Genomic DNA, 19960 nt, shown 5'->3' with positions numbered 1-19960 from the left:
CAAATGGCTTCGGAATAAAGCAAACATTCACAAGTATAATTTTAGAATTTTGTTTTAGAATTTTTTTGAAATAAAAAAAATTATAGAATACCTTAATGAAACTATTAGACTTCTTTAAAAAAAAAAAAAAAAAAGAGGGGGTTGGGGATTTAGCTCAGCGGTAGAGCGCCTGCTTAGCAAGCGCAAGGCCCTGAGTTCGGTCCCCAGCTCCAAAAAAAAAAAAAAAAAAAAAAAAAAAACCCACAATATCCTTTAATCATCAGGCCAAAAAAAAAAGTCAATTCACTTAAGACAGAAAATCCTATGGTCATCAAAATTTTTATGAGCATTATATTGTGCAACATTAGGATATACAGAAAAAGTGTGAACCAAGCACTTTATAGTTGGCCAAACTGTAGAGAAACAAACGAAAATTATGACTTCACCAAAACTTAAAAAAATAGTTGTTCTTCCCTAAGTAATCTCCTATACACTACATCTCATACAGCTATTAAACAACCTGAGTTATTCCAACATAAAAATACAGAGAACAAAAACATGACAGATAGGAACCACAGAATTCCTCCAAGGAACCTCCTGATATCATACTTCAATTTAAAAAAAGGTTCTGAAACCATCAAGTACTCAGAAGGCTGAGACAAGTGGACCACTGTGGGGTGATATCACAGGTGAGGCAGGTGCAAGATAGAATGAGGCCTGTCATTGGACAAGAAGGAAGGATGGGCGGGGAAAAGTTTGAAGAAGAGACAGGAATGGAAGAGGGGAGGAGGAGGGAAAGAAGCCGAGAGACAACATGGAGGCTGACGTTAGGATTCCACGCTGTACCCTTACAGGTTGTTATGAATGTTCTTAAGGGATGGATGTGTACAGGCTTTATATGTTTAGGTGGGTAATTATATCTAATCAATTGGATCAGAGGTTATTGGGTTGTGTGTTCTTTCATGTAGCGATTTAAGTGTAAGAAAGTGTGCGATACTGGGCGGCTGCAGAATTGGGATACGTGCTTCTGACAAGATATTTAGCAGATATTTTGGGGCACCGCAGTTTCGGACCTAGAGCAGGTAAAAAGACAGCATTTTATTTTTTATATTTTTACAACAGACCACTACGAGTTCACTATGAGTTCAGGGTCAACCTTGGATTACTTAGTGAGTTCCAGACCAGCCAAGGCTGGAGTCTTAATTCAAACCCCTTCCAACAGGGGATTAAAAAAAAAACTCTTAATGAGTGTTAATATAAAAATATGAAAAGGGCTAGAGAGATGGCTCAGCAGTTAAGAGCACTGACTGCTCTTCCATAGGTCCTGAGTTCAATTCCAAGCAAGCACATGGTGGCCCACAGCCATCTGTAATGGATTCAATGCCCTCTTCTGGTGTGTCTGACAGTGTACTCACATAAATAAAATAAATTTATAAATTTAAAATAAATATGAAAAAAATGAGGGAAGGAGAAAGTAAGAAATCAACAAGATTCCACAAAAGAGACCTTATTTTTAAATATACACATCTATAAAAGGAAATTAGAATGGACTTTATAGCCCATAGCAGCCAAAACTAATATAATAACCCTGTCTTGAGCTTAACTGGAAAAAATCCATTTTAAATTACCAATAAAATGCAATTATTGAGTGCTTATTACACATATGGGTTAATTCCATTAATAAAAATGAAATGTAAAAACTGTGAGGGTTCTTTAAAGATGTCTTTTATTTCTAACCATGTACATGTGTGTATTGGGGAGGGTAGTCATGTATGCCAGAAGAGGGCAGTGGACACCTGGAGCTGTAGGTGCTGTGAGTTGCCAGCCATGAGTCCTGAGACCAGAACTGCAATTGTCTGTACAAGCAGCAAGAATTCTTAACTGCTGAGTCATCTCTTCAGCCCCCAAACTGCATTTTAAAGAGATATACACTGAACTGTACTAATGTAAAGTGATACAACTGGTATCTGTTTTTACAAGACCAAAAACAAGAAAGCAAACATAGAAAATACTTACTAACCACTGATCTTATTCTCATTTTGTTTGAAATTTTCTCGTAATAAATTAGATAACATTAAAATTATATTACTAAATGACAAAGATGAAACTAATAAGGATTATTGTCCAAAGAAAATTATATATATTCTCAATCTGTCCCCTTTTCTTTCTCTCACACACACATATACACACATTCAGTTCAGAGAACAGGAATGCATTAGAAAGAGCAGGAAATAAAAGATAAAAACTAAATGCAAAACCTGGTGGCTTTAAAGTCATTTTTTTTAAAAGTCATTTCTTAAATTTACCACATACCTCAGTAATTAGAAGGATCAAATGTGTGGGCAAAAGTACTTTATATACTGCAAGCACGGTAGAAATGGTAAAAAATTGGTCAAAGTTGGTAAAGGTATTCATGACTAACCTTTCATTCAAAGTAAAACATTAATTGTATATATCACCTTTTAATATAATTTACTGTTAAAACCATAAATATACAATTTTATTATCTAATCCTATACTTACAACTCCTGTGTAATAGCGTATTCCAACAACTTGTCCTCTCATAGTTCCAAATAAAACCAAATCTAGCTCTTCATCACTAGTTTGGAAGTCATCTGGAGGGATAATGTCTTGGAATTCAAAACGTGGAAAGAAAGGTGGGTATGAAAGTCTTGGAATATTTTCATGGGCTCCATACTGGGCAGACTGTGAATACTTCCAAACAGAATCCCTATTTTAAAACAAAACAGAAAGCTAAAACCACAGAACTTGATTAAGTTTTCCCTCCTAGTTTCAGGCTGATCACTTCCTTATATTTTATTTTAGCAAATGAAATGCTATGTGGCAACAATCACTTAACAATTTCCCTGAATAAATCAAGAATCCAGTGGAGAAGGTTATCCGAAATCTGACCTGTTAGATACTGGAACTGCTTTCCTGGTGAAAAGAAAACTATCTAAAGTCGGAAGCTACAATTACAATGTCAAAATTTTCGGTGCCTACGTGATGAAGAAGAAATGGATTTATAAAAACAAAATAACCATTACAAGATTTTTTTTTCTTTTCGTTTTTTATTTCTCTTTTCTCCTCTCCCTTCCCCTCTTCTCTTTTGTTTTTTTTGAGACTGTGTTTCTCTGTGTAGCCCTGGCTATCCTAGATCTCACTCAGTAGACCAGACTGGCCTCAAAGTCGGAGATCCATCTGCCTCTCCCTCCAAGGTACTCTTAAAGCCACGTGCCACCACTGCCGGCTATGAAAATATTTTTAACTTTTGACATAAATACATGCACAGCATCTTCTGCTTTAACTCCTTCTGAACAGAACACATTAAATTGGGTATCTAAACTTGGGACATCATAGAGAGCTGACCTGAAGCCCCTTTACGTATACATCGCCCTATTATTTTAAAGGATAGGGATAATTATTGCAAGAATTGGGCATGAAGACCACTATAGATGATGAAAAGATGCGTTTGCTGGAAGCCTCCTAGAAGTTGTCATTCTCCTAAAAACACACAGGGCTATCAAGTAGCGAGTTTCCCTTTCAGCTCCTCTGCAAATACGTTTTAGTAAGCTTCTGCACAGTACCAGGAGACACACAGGATCGGATTACCATAAAATGGCTAGCAAACATTGGGATAACAATGGTGAATAAATCATTCCGGTCGGGTTTCAGATCCCCCCTGCAGTCTTTGACGCAGATTCCCCGAGGTCGTAGCAGCCGATTCTCGGGTCAGCCGAGACAGTGCTTTGGTACCTCCACCACAACACCAGCAAGAACCCGCAGAAGGAATGAAAACAGCACCACAGGAATACAAGCTGCACCTATTGCCCGGGCGCGCACCTTCACTTGAGCAAAACGCAGAGAAACTGGCCTCACGCCCAGCCCCCCTCAGCCCTTCACCTCTTGAACTTCCAAGACATGGCGGGGGGCGGAGTGGCTTTGGAATGCCCTGGGCACCCCGGATCTTCTCAGACCGTCTGAAAAAGCTCCTCAAGGTGTAGCGGCCCAGGGGCCGGAAAGCAAGTCAGAATCTGGAGGCCACAAGCTCCCCGGGAGACATGTCTACGCCCACTCCTTCCTGCAACAATGTGAGGAACCAGTGACGTTCGGTGATCGGCACTGCGAGTGCCCAATCGAAAGAAAGAGTCTGAGAAAACCAACCAATAAGGATACGTGAGGGTTGGGAGCTCCGCCTTGTGCTGCGATTCAAAGGCGGTGTGGCGCGCCAGGGTTCCACCGAGTTCTGACGTGGTCGGAAGCGAGTTGCGCGGGAAAACATCGAAGCGTCTAGAATGAGGCACCTGGCTCAAGGTCATGACGGACTTGGGGCAAGAACATGACTTCTAGCCACTGCCCTGATGCCTCAAGGATATTCTCATAGGTCAGACCCTCTCTCTATCTGATGTAATGCCTAACAGGGCCTGCCTCATTTCTTCTCCTGAGCCCTGACTATATTTGTTCTTAGTGACCTCCGTGTATGCGAGACCCTGAGTTTTGGAAATCTGAGTGAGAACATACAAATTTCCCTCTCCCACCTCGTTTTACTCTTGTTTAAAGAAATTTTCTTCCCTTGGTAGAAGAAAGCCATAAAATAAGACAACCTTACAATTCCGTTGCTGACAAAGGCAGACTGGTCCAACATTAGTGTAAGGTCTGAGGTGGTGGCTTGGGCCACATGTATTTTCTCAGGAAACTGAAAGAGGCACTGTAAAGAAATTTTAGAATCTAAAGGGACATTCCACTTGGAGTTTTGTGTGCACCAGTATCAGCCACGGTAAAGGTGATTCCTTGGGGGGGGGGGGGAGAACCCTAACGTATTAAGAGACAATCTGTGCTGGAGGCAAATGTCAATAACCACGGCCTGGGAACACAGATTTAGACCACCCCAAATGCTATATTTCAACTGAAGCAGTTTCATGAAGTTTTTATACTAACAGAACAAGGAAAGTCATAAATGAAGATACTTTTCCAATACATTTGGTGTGACCATTAAGTAGGTGGGAAAAAGTATAATGAAGAACCTCTATTAGAGGCCTAAGATACTCGACATTGTCCTTGGCTTTTTAGTTTGTTGACAGGTAGTGCTGTTTGTACATTCCAAATTATTTACCCTGTGGTCATAGAAACATGTTAAGTACAGAGGAGGACAATAAATGGCTACTAAGAAGGCTAAAATGGCTCAAGATAATTTGGCTCTGGGTTTGCAGCATTCCAAACAGTGCACAATCATAGTAGCTCAGTTAAGGGGCCTTGCAGAAGATTCATTTGGCGGGGCATCATCTTTCCTGGGATTGTTGTGCGTGCTAAGCAGGCATTCTTCCTCTGAGTTGCATCTCTAGCTGTCACTGAGAATCTGTAGAAGGAAGTATTTCATTCCCCCAACAGGAAACTTAATGCAGATGTTTCATTTTCTTCAGTTATTTTACCATCTTCATGGTGTTTTATAATACAAATGCAGAGGTGGGTTTTGGTTTGGGATTTTTCAGTAGTGGGTATTGACTCTTAAGGCCTGTGCAAAATAGGCAAGCTGTCTATCTACAAGAAATACCCCCAGCCTTTATTTTATTACAAGGACTCAAAAAGTTACCCAGGCTGGGGATTTCCCAGGACAACGTAAGGCAGAAGCCTCAGTCTCCACAGTAGCTGATAATCTTTGTATGTGTCAAATTAATAAAGCTATCTATGCTCATTGGACTAAATATTACCAATTCTTATAACATGGTTCTTTAACAGCATTTTTTCTGCTGAAAATAGAAACCCAAACCTCAACAACAAAGACAAACCACTATTCATCAGCCACAAAAAGAACTTATTTCCTCAAGTAACCATGTAGAAAAGAAGCCCTATACAAGCTTCCTGTTGCTAAAGGGGTTGCTGTCACTCCTCAATCACCTGAGGATTCACCTGAAAGCTGAACTGAAAATTCCTAAGCTACTGCCCCAAGATATGTAAATGTATACATGTGTGTTTCTGTACTATCAATTCACTAAAAATGGCATATAATTTTCTATTGATAAATACATGTTGAATAAATGAGGAGGGTTTCTGGAACTGAGACTGTCTAAAAGGAATGCAACAGAGTATTGTAGAACAAGCCACCCAATAATTTCTTGTAGCCTCCATGTATATAACCCTGCAGGCATAAACACACACATACCACACATACACACACTTATGCACACATATACTCACATAAACACAAAAAATAGCCAAAGAATATTTAAAAAGAGAAAAATTATTTATTTATAACTGCTTTTTCATTGATTTTCAGCCTTTTGGCTAAGATGAAGTGTAGTATAACTGCTTTTTCTCACATAACCAGGTATCAATAGATTAGAGTTCATGACAGAAGACTGGGCAAACCATAACTGGAAGAACAAAAAACATGATGGAAAACTAATACTGAGTAAAGTTAGTTCAGCTTGGCTAATTGATATCAAGTACTTGTTTTAAAAAATAAATAATAGGGCTGGAGAAATGACTTAGCAGTTAAAAGAACAGACTGTTTTTCCAGATGGACCTGGTGTCAAATCCCAGCAACCACATGGCTGCTCACAACTATCTGTAATTAGACATACGTGCAGGCAAAACACCAATGTACATAAATTGAAAATAAATTATTTCTTTAAAAAGCAATGAATAGCATTCATTCCTTTTTAATAATATCCTTGTAAAATGAGTTACTGTCTAATGAGTCCTTCAACCCATAATGAAGACTATGGTTGTTTGAGGCCTGTTTCTGAATGAGGTGTAGTTGGCAAGGTTGTTCCCCATAAGTAACAGAATAGTGCAGTTTCCAGAAGCCAGTCATTTTCACATATATCCTCAAAGAAAACTGAATTGTTTCAAATCTAAGGCCAGAAGATAAGCTAACCTCCACTCCTACCCACTGAGACAAAAGGAGATGTTTCCTTTTCGTCCTTTAGACACTGAATGTTCTTCAGATAGCCAAGTTCAGAGCTGTTTGAGATTAGCTTGCAATGTGGCCACCTGCTAGGACCCTTTTGTTGTTGTTGTTCTTGTTGTTGTTCTTGTTCTTGTTCTTGTCCTTGTCCTTGTTCTTATTGTTGTTTTGAAACTGGGTCTCACTACATAGCTCTGGCTGTCCTGGAACACACTAATTAGACCAAGCTTGCCTCAAAAAGATCTATCTCCTTGCCTCTGCCTACTGAGTGATGGATTAAGGGTAAACACACCACCCCTGGCTCTGAACAGGGGCCTTTACACAGAGGCAGCACCATTCCAAGACTAGCTTTGCACAGAAATTTAAGTGGAATTATTTCCAGCTATTGCCAAGGCCATACCAAAGCTATCTCTTTTCTTTTACCTAATGAATATTAGAAAGATTGGTAAGCACTTTCTACCTTTCAGTAAACATTAGCCTACTTTGTATCTAAAAAATTAAATGACTAAAACTTCAACTCTCTATGCAATTTTGATATGATAAAATCTAATTTTTACATGGGAAACTATCATATTGGTAAATCAAACCGTCACGTCCTAATGTTCACCAAACTTTCATGTCCTACAGTCCTAGAAATGCCAAACTAAAGTCGAACTCACCATTTCAAATACTCTATTAGAAAGTGAAAGTTTAAAAATGAAGACTAGGGGCAGTCAAGCTGCAAGAGCCCTGCGGTCCAGACTGAACCGAAATCTGAACAGACCCAGTCAAACAGCTCCCTGCACCCAAATCCCATGTGAGGGAGAGCTAGACCTTCAGAGGGGCAGACATACTTGGGAAACCAGATGAGACTGCTCTCTGCCCACATTTCTGACTCTAGAGGAAAAGACGTAGCACCATTAGGGTTCCCTGTGCACAGGGACCCAGAAGTAGGGGCAGGCCCTTCTGGTTGCTCCCCTCACAGAGAGCTGAAACCCAGCCCCAAGGAGCGACTTCAAGCTGGAGACCAGAGGTCTGTAAGACCAACTTTTCTGTTCCAAGTGACCTGTCCGGTGGACTCAAGACACACACCGACAGGAACACCTGAAGACCAGTGGACAGACAGGAACGACAACACACTTGAAAGCAGGACACTCTGTTCCCATAACTGGCTGAAAGAAAACAGGAAAACAGATCTACAGCACTCCTGACACAGGCCAATAGCACTGTAAAGCCACTGTCAGAAATAGCAGAACAAGGTAACACCAGAGACAACCTGATGGCAAGAGGCAAGCACAAGAACCCAAGCAACAGAAACCAAGACTACATGGCATCATCGGAGCCCAATTCTCCCACCAAAGAAAATACTGAATATCCAAACACACCAGAAAAGTAAGATTTAAAATCACATTTGATAATGATGATGGAGGACTTTAAGAAAGACATAAAGAACTCCCTTACAGAAATGCAGGAAAACACAGGTAAATAAGTAGAAGCCCTTAGAGAAGAAAGAAAAAATCCCTGAAAGAATTACAGGAAAACACAATCAAACAGCTGAAGGAACTGAAAATGGAAATAGAAACAATAAAGCAAGCACAAAGGGAGACAACCATGGATATAGGAAACCAAAGGAAGAGACAAGAAGCAGTAGATGGAAGCATCATCAACAGAATACAAGAGATAGGAAAGATGATCTCAGGACCAGAAGATTCCATAGAAATCATCAACACAACTTTCAAAGATAATGTAAAACATAAAAAGATACTGACCCAAAGCATACAGGAAATCCAGGACACGTTGAGAAGATCAAACCTAAGGATAATAGGTATAGAAGAGAGTAAAGATTCCCAACTCAAAGGACCAGTAAATGTCTTCAACAAAATCATAGAAAAAAACTTCCCTAACCTAAAGAAAGAGGTGCTCATAAACATAGAAGCCTACAGAACTCCAAATAGATTGGACCACAAAAGGAACTCCTCCCGTCACATAATAGTCAAAACACCAAATGCACAAAACAAAGAAAGAATATTAAATGCAGTCAGGGAAAAAGGTCAAGTAACAAATAAAGGCAGACCAATCAAAATCACACCAGACCTCTCAACAGAGTATTAAAGCCAGAAGACCCTGGACATGTCATGCAGACCCAAATCTCTTATTACACAAATACCAGCCAAGGTTAGTGTACCCAACAAAACTCTCAATTAACATAGATGGAAAAACCAAGATATTCCATGACAAAACCTAACTTACACAATATCTTTCTACAAATCCAGCCCTACAAAGGATAATAAATGGTAAAGCCGAAAACAAGAAGGCAAGCTAGACCCTAGAAAAAGCAAGAAACTAATCATTTTGCAACAAAACAAAGAGAAGACAAGCACAAACAAAATCTCACCTCCAAATACGAATATAACAGGAAGCAATAATCACTATTCCTTAATATCTTTCAATATCAATGGACTCAATTCCCCAATAAAAAGATACAGATTAACAAGCTGGATACCTAATGAGGACCCAGCATTTTGCTGCCTACAGGAAACACACCTCAGAGACAAAGACAGACACTACCTCAAAGTAAAAGGCTGGAAAACAACTTTCCAAGCAAATGGTCTGAAGAAGCAAGCTGGAGTAGCCATTCTAATACTGAATAAAATCGATTTTCAACCAAAAGCCATCAAAAAAGATAAGGAAGGACACTTCATATTCATCAAAAGAAAAATCCACCAAGATGAACTCTCAATCCTAAAAATCTATGCCCTAAATACAAGGGCACGTACATACATAAAAGAAATCTTACTAAAGCTCAAAGCACACATTACACCTCACACAATAATAGGAGGAGATTTCAACACCCCACTCTCATCAATGGACAGATCATGGAAACAGAAATTAAACAGAGACATAGACAGACTAAGAGAAGTTATGAACCAAATGGACTTAACAGATATTTATAGAACATTCTATCCTAAAACAAAAGGATATACCTTCTTCTCACCACCTCATGGTACTTTCTCCAAAATGGACCATATAATTGGTCAAAAAACAGGCCTCAACAGATACAGAAAGATAGAAATGATGTCACGCATGCTATCAGACCACCACGGGCTAAAGCTGGTCTTCTATAACAATAAGGGAAGAACACCCACATATACATGGAAGTTGAACAATGCTCTACTCAATGATAACCTGGTCAAGGAAGAAATAATGAAAGAAATTAAAGTCTTCTTAGAATTTAATGAAAATGAAGGTACAACATACCAAACTTATGGGACACAATGAAAGCTGTGCTAAGAGGAAAACTCATAGCTCTGAGTGCCTGCAGAAAGAAAAAGGAGAGAGCATATATCAGCAGCTTGACAGCACGCCTAAAAGCTCTAGAACAAAAAATACACCCAGGAAGAGTAGAAGACAGGAAATAATCAAACTCAGAGCTGAAATCAACCAAGTAGAAACAAAAAGGACTATACAAAAAATCAACAGAACCAAAAGCTGGTTCTTTGAGGAAATCAACAAGATAGATAAACCCTTAGCCAGACTAACGAGAGGACACAGAGACTGTGTTCAAAGTAACAAAAACAGAAATGAAAAGGGAGAGATAACAACAGGATAGAGGAAATTCAAAAATTCATCAGGTCCTACTACAAGAACCTATATTCAACAAAACTTGAAAATCTGGAGGAAATAGACAATATCCTAGAGAGATACCAATTACCAAAGTTAAATCAGGAACAGATAAACCATGTAAACAACCCCAAAACTCCTAAAGAAATAGAAGCAGTCATTAAAGGTCTCCCAAACAAAAAGAGCCCAGCCCAAATGGGTTCAGTGAAGAATTCTATCAGACCTTCATAGAAGACCTCATACCAATACCATCCAAACTATTCCACTATACTGAAATGGACAGAGCACTACCGAATTCTTGCTATGAAGCCATAATTACTCTTATACCTAAACCACACAAAGACCCAACAATGAAAGAGAACTTCAGACCAATTTCCCTTAAGAATATTGACACAAAAATGCTCAATAAAATTCTTGCAAACTGAATCCAAGAACACATTAAAACAATCATCCATCATGATCAAGTAGGCTTCATCCCAGGTATGCAGGGATGGTTTACTATACGGAAAACCGTCAATGTAATCCACTATATAAACAAACTCAAAGATGAAAACCACATATCATTTCATTAGATGCTGAGAAAGCATTTGACAAAATTCAATACCCCTTCATGATGAAAGGACTGCAAAGAACAGGAATTCAAGGCCCATACCTAAACATAGTAAAAGCCATATACAGCAAACCAGTAGCTAATATTAAACTAAATGGAGAGAAACTTGAAGCAATCCCACTAAAATCAGGGACTAGACAAGGCTTCCCACTCTCTCCCTACTTATTCAACAAAGTTTTAAAAGTCCTAACCAGAGCAATCAGGCAAAAAAAGGAGATCAAAGGATACAGATTGGAAAAGAAGAAGTCAAAATATCACTATTTGCAGATGTTATGATAGTATATTAAGTGATCCCAAAAGTTCCACCAGAGAGCTACTAAACCTGGTAAACACCTTCAGCAAAGTGGCTGGGTATAAAATTAACTCAAATAAATCAGTAGCCTTCCTCTACACAAAAGAGAAACAAGCCGAGAAAGAAATTAGGGAAATGACACCCTTGATAATAGTCCCAAATAATATAAAATACCTTGGTGTGACTTTAACCAAGCAAGTAAAAGATCTGTACAATAAGAACTTCAAGACTCTGAAGAAAGAAATTGAAGAAGACCTCAGAAGATGGGAAGATCTCCCATGCTCATGGATTGGCAGATTAATATAGTAAAAATGGCCATTTTACCAAAAGCAATCTACATTTCAATGCAATCCCCATCAAAATACCAATCCAATTCTTCAGAGAGTTAGATAGAACAATTTGCAAATTCCTCTGGAATAACAGAAAACCCAGGATAGCTAAAACTATCCTCAACAATAAAAGGACTTCAGGGGGAATCACTATCCCTGAACTCAAGCAGTATTACAGAGCAATAGTAATAAAAACTGCATGATATTGGTCCAGAGACAGACAGATAGACCAGTGGAATAGAATTGAAGACCCAGAAATGAACGCACACACCTATGGTCACTTGATTTTTGACAAAGGAGCCAAAACCATCCAATGGAAAAAAGATAGCATTTTCAGCAAATGGTGCTGGTTCAACTGGAGGTCAACATGTAGAAGAATGTAGATCGATCCATGCTTATCACCCTGTACAAAGCTTAAGTCCAAGTGGATCAAACCTCCACATCAAACCAGATACACTCACACTAATAGAAGAAAAAGTGTGGAAGCATCTTGAACACATGGGCACTGGAGAAAATTTCCTGAACAAAACACAAATGGCTTATGCTCTAAGATCAAGAATTGACAAATTGGATCTCATAAAGCTGCAAAGCTTCTGTAAGGCAAAGGACACTGTTGTTAGGACAAAACGGCAACCAACAGATTGGGGAAAGATCTTTACCAATCCTACAAGAGATAGAGGGCTTATATCCAAAATATACAAAGAACTCAAGAAGTTAGACCACAGGGAGACAAATAACCCTATTAAAAAATGGGGTTCAGAGCTAAACAAAGAATTCACAGCTGAGGAATGCCGAATGGCTGAGAAACACCTAAAGAAATGTTCAACATCTTTAATCATAAGGGAAATGCAAATCAAAACAACCCTAAGATTTCACCTCACACCAGTGAGAATGGCTAAGATCAAAACCTCAGGTGACAGCAAATGCTGGCGAGGATGTGGAGAAAGAGGAACACTCCTCCATTGTTGTTGGGATTGCAGACTGGTAAAACCATTCTGGAAATCAGTCTGGAGGTTCCTCAGAAAATTGGACATTGAACTACCTGAGCACCCAGCTATACCTGTCTTGGGCATATACCCAAAAGATGCCCCAACATATAAAAAAGTCACATGCTTCACTATGTTCATAGCACCCTTATTTATAATAGCCAGAAGATGCCCGGATGCCCTTCAACAGAGGAATGGATACAGAAAATGTGGTACATCTACACAATGGAATATTACTCAGCTATCGAAAACAATGACTTTATGAAATTCATAGGCAAATGGAGGGAACTGGAAAATATCATCCTGAGTGAGGTAACCCAATCACAGAAAAACACACATGGTATGCACTCATTGATAAGTGGCTATTAGCCCAAATGCTTGAATTATCCTAGATGCACAGAACACATGAAAGTGAAGAAGAATGACCAAAATGTGAATGCTTCACTCCTTCTTTAAAAGGGGAACAAGAATACCCTTGTCAGGGAATAGGGATGCAAAGTTTAGAACAGAGGCAGAAGGAACACCCATTCAGAGTCTGCCCCACATGTGGCTCATACATATACAGCCACCAAACTAAATAAGATGGATGAAGCAAAGAAGTGCAGACCGACAGGAACCGGATGTAGATCTCTCCTGCAAGACACACCCAGAATACAGCAAATACATTGGTGAATCCTAGCAACTACCACTGAACTGAGAATGGGACCCCCGTTGAAGAAATCAGAGAAAGGACTGGAAGAGCTTGAAGGGGCTCGAGACCCCATATGAACAACAATGCCAAGCAACCAGAGCTTCCAGGGACTAAGCCACTACCCAAAGACTATACATGGACTGACCCTGGACTCCAACCTCATAGGTAGCAATGAATAGCACCAATGGAAGGGGAAACCCTTGGTCCTGCCAAGACTGAACCCCCAGTGAACGTGATTGTTGTGGGGAGGGTGGTAATGGGGGAAGGATGGGGAGGGGAAGCCCACATTGAAGGGGAGGGGAAGGGGTTAGGGGGATGTTGGCCTGGAAACCAGGAAGGGGAATAACAATCGAAATGTAAATAAGAAATACTCAAGTTAAGAAAAATTAAAAAAAAAAGAAGAAGATGCCACTAGTGGAAGATTCAGACCAAAAATTTTCATACACATCAGGTTAGTCATACATGAAACATATATGTGTTTTCTATTTAGAGTTGAATCACAATGAATAGATAGCTCATTAGGGCATACTCAAATATTCTAAGATCCAGAAGACTATCCTCTCAAGCATTTTAGACAAGAAATATCCAATTCTAATATCACAAAAGCAACAACTACAGACAGTAGTTAATAGGAGTGACTGTGTTTCAATAAAACTATGTCTATAAAATAGACAGCAAGAACTAATTTGCCTACCCATCTCTGAGACATTTCCTTCTATATTAGCTTCATAGATTTAAAATAGGAGCTATCTTTTTTATTGATTACCACCTGTCGCCTTCCCCAAAACAAACGCCATCAAAACAAAGAATCTTATGTTCCTCCTGTCTCATCCCTTAGTGTCTAAAAGCCTAGGAGCCTAGTAAATATTTGCTGATTAAATAAGGGAAGTAAATCATGTTTGATGACATCTGAATAACAATCTAGAAAAATGTTCATTTAAAACTCTAATTCTAGCCTACCATGAAGTTGCTTTTTCTTATAGATTCTTATAGTATTATCATTGAAAGAAGATAATGAATTTTCTTCCCCCCACAAAGGGTTCTTAACAAGCCACTTTGTTATGTAAAATTTGATTTGTGATAGTTTAGACATTTATTCTGAATCTCTTTTGCAGTTTGGTGTTTCTTTGTATGTTACATAAAACACTTCAACACATTTACTTATTTACTTTGAGAGATAGTGCCTCCTCTCTCTCCCTCTCTCCCACCCTTCCTGCCCTCCCTTTCTTTCATCCAATCTGTCCTTGAACAATCATCCTCCCTGAGCCTCATAAGTGCTAGAATTGTAGATGTGAGATGCCACACTAATCCTATAGTATTACTTTTAAAGAAAATAAAGTCATACAAGTCTGACAGCCTTGATAAACAATATCAGAGAATAGAAGAGGACTTCTACAACAGAGAGCATATTAAATAAATCACGTCCTCCTATTCACTACCAATTACTGTCTCAATTTGTGTCTTTTCTCTATACAGAAAACTAATTTTTTCTTTTAGGTTTAATTAGTTTAGAACAGATACCCAAGAATATTTTCTATTCATTTTGGTTTTTTCCATTTTATTTGAAAACTCTCAGTTACCTCCTATGAGGTAGTGCCTCCTACTGGATGTTAGAAATACAGGGATTACATAATAGCTGGCAATCTAGTCTCTCAGTACAGAACTATCTATCAGACCGATCCAGGTTTTATATGCCTAGTATTGGAAAATAGATTCGATCGCCCTACTAATGAACCGCTTCAGAAGATCAGATGTTGCAGAGCTATAACAACCTCTCACATCTTGGCTTCCTGAAGTGACATGGTGCCGGGTGTCTGCTAAGAAATGGCTTCCTTTCTTCAGTTATTCAGTGCAGCCTCTACCTATTTCTCTTTTGATTCCCTCATTCTTGAAGGGATGTAGTTTTCAAAAGACAAAATGAAATAAAACATCAGGTTGCTCCCATCTCAGTCAAAGAAAGCCACAAGTAAAGAGCCCCAATTTTTCCTAATTTCTTATGCCTTATCAGTTCTGAAATTCCAGTTACTCCCTACTACAAAGACTCAACTCTACCTGCTAAGGTGCAAGGATTCCCTGACTTGTCCCAACCAAAAAATGGCCTGGATCTTTCTACATTACCCTCGCACTGAGGTACACTACTTTCTTCCCAAATCCACAGTCCCAAACATTTGATTTATTCTCCTGCTTCATATATTGTTAATTTGATCTTGAGAATGTTATAATACTAGTACCTCAGTGTTGAGTTACAGGATCACCACACAAACTTGGACAATTTAGTGTTAAACGTTGGCCTTAGTGTCTCTACTTGACATGAAACTCTGTGACTTCAGGACATAGTGAAGAGGTGTGTCAAGATGGATGGTCTAGATGATTACTTTCCTTTTGCCTCAATTCTCTGGTTTGTAAAATGGAGACAGATATCCTTAACTCGCCTTATACATCTTGACAGGCAAACAGTTCAACTTCACCTTCAACTTGTGTTTTATAAAAAGATAAAGAGAGGGAATATTTTTGGTAGAGGTGCGGTAAGGTGTTGGGGAAGGAGGTGCCTCCAAGGGCCCATGCTGAGGCATCCCTTCCCCCTGAGGGAATAAGCACACCACAGTATAGTATAGAATAGCATTTATTCTAGGCATGAGGAGGGGTGTCCCACGCGTGACTTCTCGCTGGCAAGAAACACGCGGGTACATAGAAATCCTTGCTGTGATCAAACTTTATTTTAATCTTAAGGAGGAAGCCTCGGCGCGCCAACATGGTGCACTTATATACACCCTAGCGCGGCGCATCCACACCTGATTGGTTGTTTACCCGTGATCTCATAAGGCACTCCCCGGAGTGGGCAAAGACCTGGCACGAAGGCACTCTAGCACATGCGCACAGTTAACTTCCTGAAAGGCTAGCACCATCTTGTAATGGCGGAGGCTATTCTGGCCTTCCACGTGGGGCGCAGTGGAAGCCAGCGCCATCTAGTGGTGGTGAATGTTATTGTGGCCCTCTACAGAGGGGAGTTGAGGGGTTAGTAGAGACAGAGAAGGCAGAGAGAAAGCAGAGGAGTAGAGGCCCGGCCATGAGCACTTGAAGAGAAATGGGTGATAGGAATGGGAAGGAGGGGAAAGTGGAGGAGGACAGAGCTAGTGCAAGAAGAAAAGAGAGAGAGAATGGGGTTAGCAGCCTCTTTTATAGTGAGTCAGGCATATCTGGCTGTTGCCAGGTAACTGTGGGGTGGAGCCTAGATAAATGCTAACACAATCCAACAGGGGAAGTCAAAATCCTAGAGCACAAAGAGGGTATCAATAGGTCCAACATTTCTGGCTCAGATAAAGTACCTGCTGTGTTTGGTATTCAGGAATATATTTTATGCTTGTGAACTAGAAAAAGAAGCAAGAAACTATTGACTGGACCAGTTGTCCCTTATACTTGAAAAGATGAGGCCATATGGGGTAGGAATTCCCTAGACAGGAAGAGGTGCTAAGTGAGCCACTCTGGTCTTCAGTTAGGAAATGATTGTTTGTTTGTATTTAGTTGATACATTTAAGTTTCAATTTCCCACTCTAATTAGTTGTGTATGTAAAAGAGGCCTGTCTGGGTGAGCAGAGTGTTCACTGATATTTCTTTCTTAGAAGTGTCCTGCACCAAGAAAATTTGATTATTGGTATAAGTATCATCTAACCAGCAGAGATCATTATTGCCTAACAATATATTTTTTAGAACTTTAAGACCTTCCTTATTTCCCTTAGCATGTCAGCATATACAGAATAGTATCAAAGAATCACCAAGTAGCTTTGGAGGCGGAAGACACCTTAGCAGTCAGTCATCTCAGTCTCTATTTTCAGGCTACTGATGTCTACCCATTGCTCAGTTCTCCTTACAGTAGATGGGAACTAACACAGAGACACACAACTGGAAAATGTGCAAAGACTATGTCTGGGATGGCTAATTCTCTAGCAGGGGATGACTAATGAATCCATTAGGAGTGTGAGAAGCAACTACAACACAGTACAGGCAGAAGACCTGTCTAAGAACTTTCAACATTTCCCCAGTATTAATCAAAATGCCAGAGTGATATAACTGTAGGTGAAAAGGAGACGGCTGGAGCATTGGAGTTTTTAGGCTCTGTAGCAGATGGGGGAATCTGCTGGCCCTAGACTCAGGGCTATCGAACTCCTGTGTTACTCTAAGCTGTTAAGATCTGCTTCTGCCCTTCCGGTTTCCTTCTGCGCCCAGAGCTGACCCTGTGCAATAGCTCTCTGTACCCAGATCCTACCTGGAAAGAGCTGGTCTCCCAGGAGTGCTGACACACCAGAAAGCACAGGTGAGACCACCACTTCTGCTCAGAGGGACCTACCTAGAGCCCTCAGGACACAGGAACTGAGGAGCAGTCTGGGACAGGATCCTTCCAGTTTCCTTCTGTGCCTGGAGCTGACCTAGTGCCACAGCTTTCTGTAACTAAATCCAGCCAGTACAGAGCTGGTCTCCCAGAGGTGTTGACAAACAGACTTAGAGGAGGATCAAGCCACTGTCAGAGACAGCAAGACCAGCTAACACCAGAGATAACCAGATGGCAGGAGGTAAGTGCAAGAACCTAAGCAACAGAAACCAAGGGCACCGGCATAATCGGAACCCAGTTCTCCCACCATAGCAAGTCCTGGATACCCCAACACACCAAAAAAGTAAGATTTTGATTTAACATCACATCTCATAATGATGTTAGAGAACTTTAAGGACATAAATAACTCCTTTAAAGAAACACAGGATACTAATATCCAATATATACAAGGAACTGAAGAAGTTAGACTCCAGAGGATCAAATAATCCTATTAAAAAATGGGGTACAGAGCTAAACAAATAATTCTCAACTGAAATATCAAATGGTCTAGAAGCACCTAGAGGCATGTTCAACATCCTTAGTCATCAAGGAAATGCAAATCAAAACAGCCAGTCAGAATGGCTAAGATAAAAAAACTCAGGTGACAACAGATGTTGGCAAGGATGTGGAGAAAGATGACCACTCCTCCATTCCTCCATTGTTAGTGGGATTGAAAGCCGGTACAACCACTCTGGAAATCAGTCTGGAGGTTCCTAAAAATTGGACATAATACTACCTGAGGACCCAGCTGTACCACTCCTGGGCACACCCAAAAGATGCTTCAAGACATAACAAGGACACACATTCCACTATGTTCATAGCATTCTTATTTATAATAGCCAGAAGCTAGAAAGAACCCAGATGTCCATCAACAGAGGAATGGATACAGAAAGTGTGGTATATTTACACAATGAAATACTACTTAGCTATTAAAAACAGTGACTACGTCTCCTGAGAGACATAGACAGAGCATGTCAAACACAGAGGCGAATGCTAGCAGCAAACATTGAACTGAGAACTGGACCCCCATTGGAGGAATTAGAGAAAGGATTGAAAGAGCTGAAGGGACTTGCAGCCCCATAAGAACAATAATGCCAACCAATCAAAGCTCTGAGGGATTAAACCACTACCCAGAAAGTACACATGGACAGACCCATGGCTCCAACTGCATATGTAGCAGAGGATGGCCTTATTGGGCACCAATGGAAGGAGAAGCCCTTGGTCCTGCCAAGGTTGGACCCCCAGTGTAGGGGAATGTCGGGGGGGGGGTGCAGGAAGGGGGTTTGGATGGGAGGGGAACAACCTTATAGAAGAAGGGGAGGGGGATGGGATAGAGGGCTTAGGTCTGGGAAACTGGGAAAGCGAATAACATTTGAAATATAAATTTAAAAAATCCAATAAAAGAAAAAACAATGACTTCATGAAATTCTTGGGCAAATGGATAGAACTAGAAAATATCATCCGTAGTGAAGTAACCCAATCACAAAAGTACACACATGCACTTGCTGATAAGTGGATATTAGCCCAAAAGCTCGGAACACCAAAGATACAGTTCACAGACCACAGGAAGAAAAAGGAAGACTGAAGTGTGGATGCTTCAATTCTTCTTAGAAGGGGAAACAAAAATATTCACAGGAAGAAATATAGAGACAAAGTGTGGATCAGAGATAAGGAAAGGCCATCCAGAGATTGCCCAACCCAGGGATCCATCCCATATACAGCCACCAAACCCAGACAATATTGCAGATGGCAAGAAGTGCATGCTGACAGGAGCCTGATATAACTGGCTCTTGAGAGGACAGAGGCAGATGCTCACAGCCAACCATTGAACTGAGAATGGGGTCTCCAATGAAGGAGTTAGAGAAAGAACTGAAGGAACTGAAGGGATTCGCAACCCCATAAGACGAACAATATCAGCCAACCAGACCCCTCAGAGCTCCCAGAGAATAAACCACCATTCCAAGAGTACACAGGGATGGACCTATGGCTCCAGCCACATATGTAGCAGAGAATGGCCTTGGTGGGAATCAGTGGGAGGAGAGGCCCTTGATCCTGTCAAGGCTTGATGCCCAGTGTAGAGGAATGTCAGGGTGGGGAGGTGGGAGGGAGTGAGTGGATGGATTGGCAATCACCCTCATAGAAGCAGGGGAATTAGTGGGTTTCTGGAGGGGAGATGGGGAAAGGGGATAACATTTGAAAT

At 40.3% G+C, this 19960-nt stretch overlaps 1 protein-coding gene across 9 annotated transcripts in view; it reads right to left on the bottom strand.

Annotated features, from left to right (window-relative positions):
* Positions 1–4042, bottom strand: part of Hltf (helicase-like transcription factor) — a 59359-nt gene extending 55317 nt beyond the window's left edge. For 4 of the 9 annotated variants that reach the window (NM_001439439.1, NM_001439440.1, NM_001439441.1 and 1 more), the window contains 2 exon segments: positions 2503–2710; positions 3883–4042. In NM_001439439.1, the coding sequence (NP_001426368.1) occupies positions 2503–2710; positions 3883–3902 (228 nt within the window). In that variant the 5' untranslated portion in view covers positions 3903–4042. 9 annotated transcript variants of the gene reach the window in all.
* Between the last annotated feature and the right edge of the window lie 15918 nt (positions 4043–19960).

This window comes from Rattus norvegicus, chromosome 2 (assembly GCF_021556685.1).
Source record: "Rattus norvegicus strain SHRSP/BbbUtx chromosome 2, alternate assembly SHRSP_T2T, whole genome shotgun sequence".
NCBI lineage: Eukaryota > Metazoa > Chordata > Mammalia > Rodentia > Muridae > Rattus > Rattus norvegicus.
Note: the sequence above shows the minus strand (reverse complement) of the source record. Positions and strands in the feature narration are given on the sequence as shown.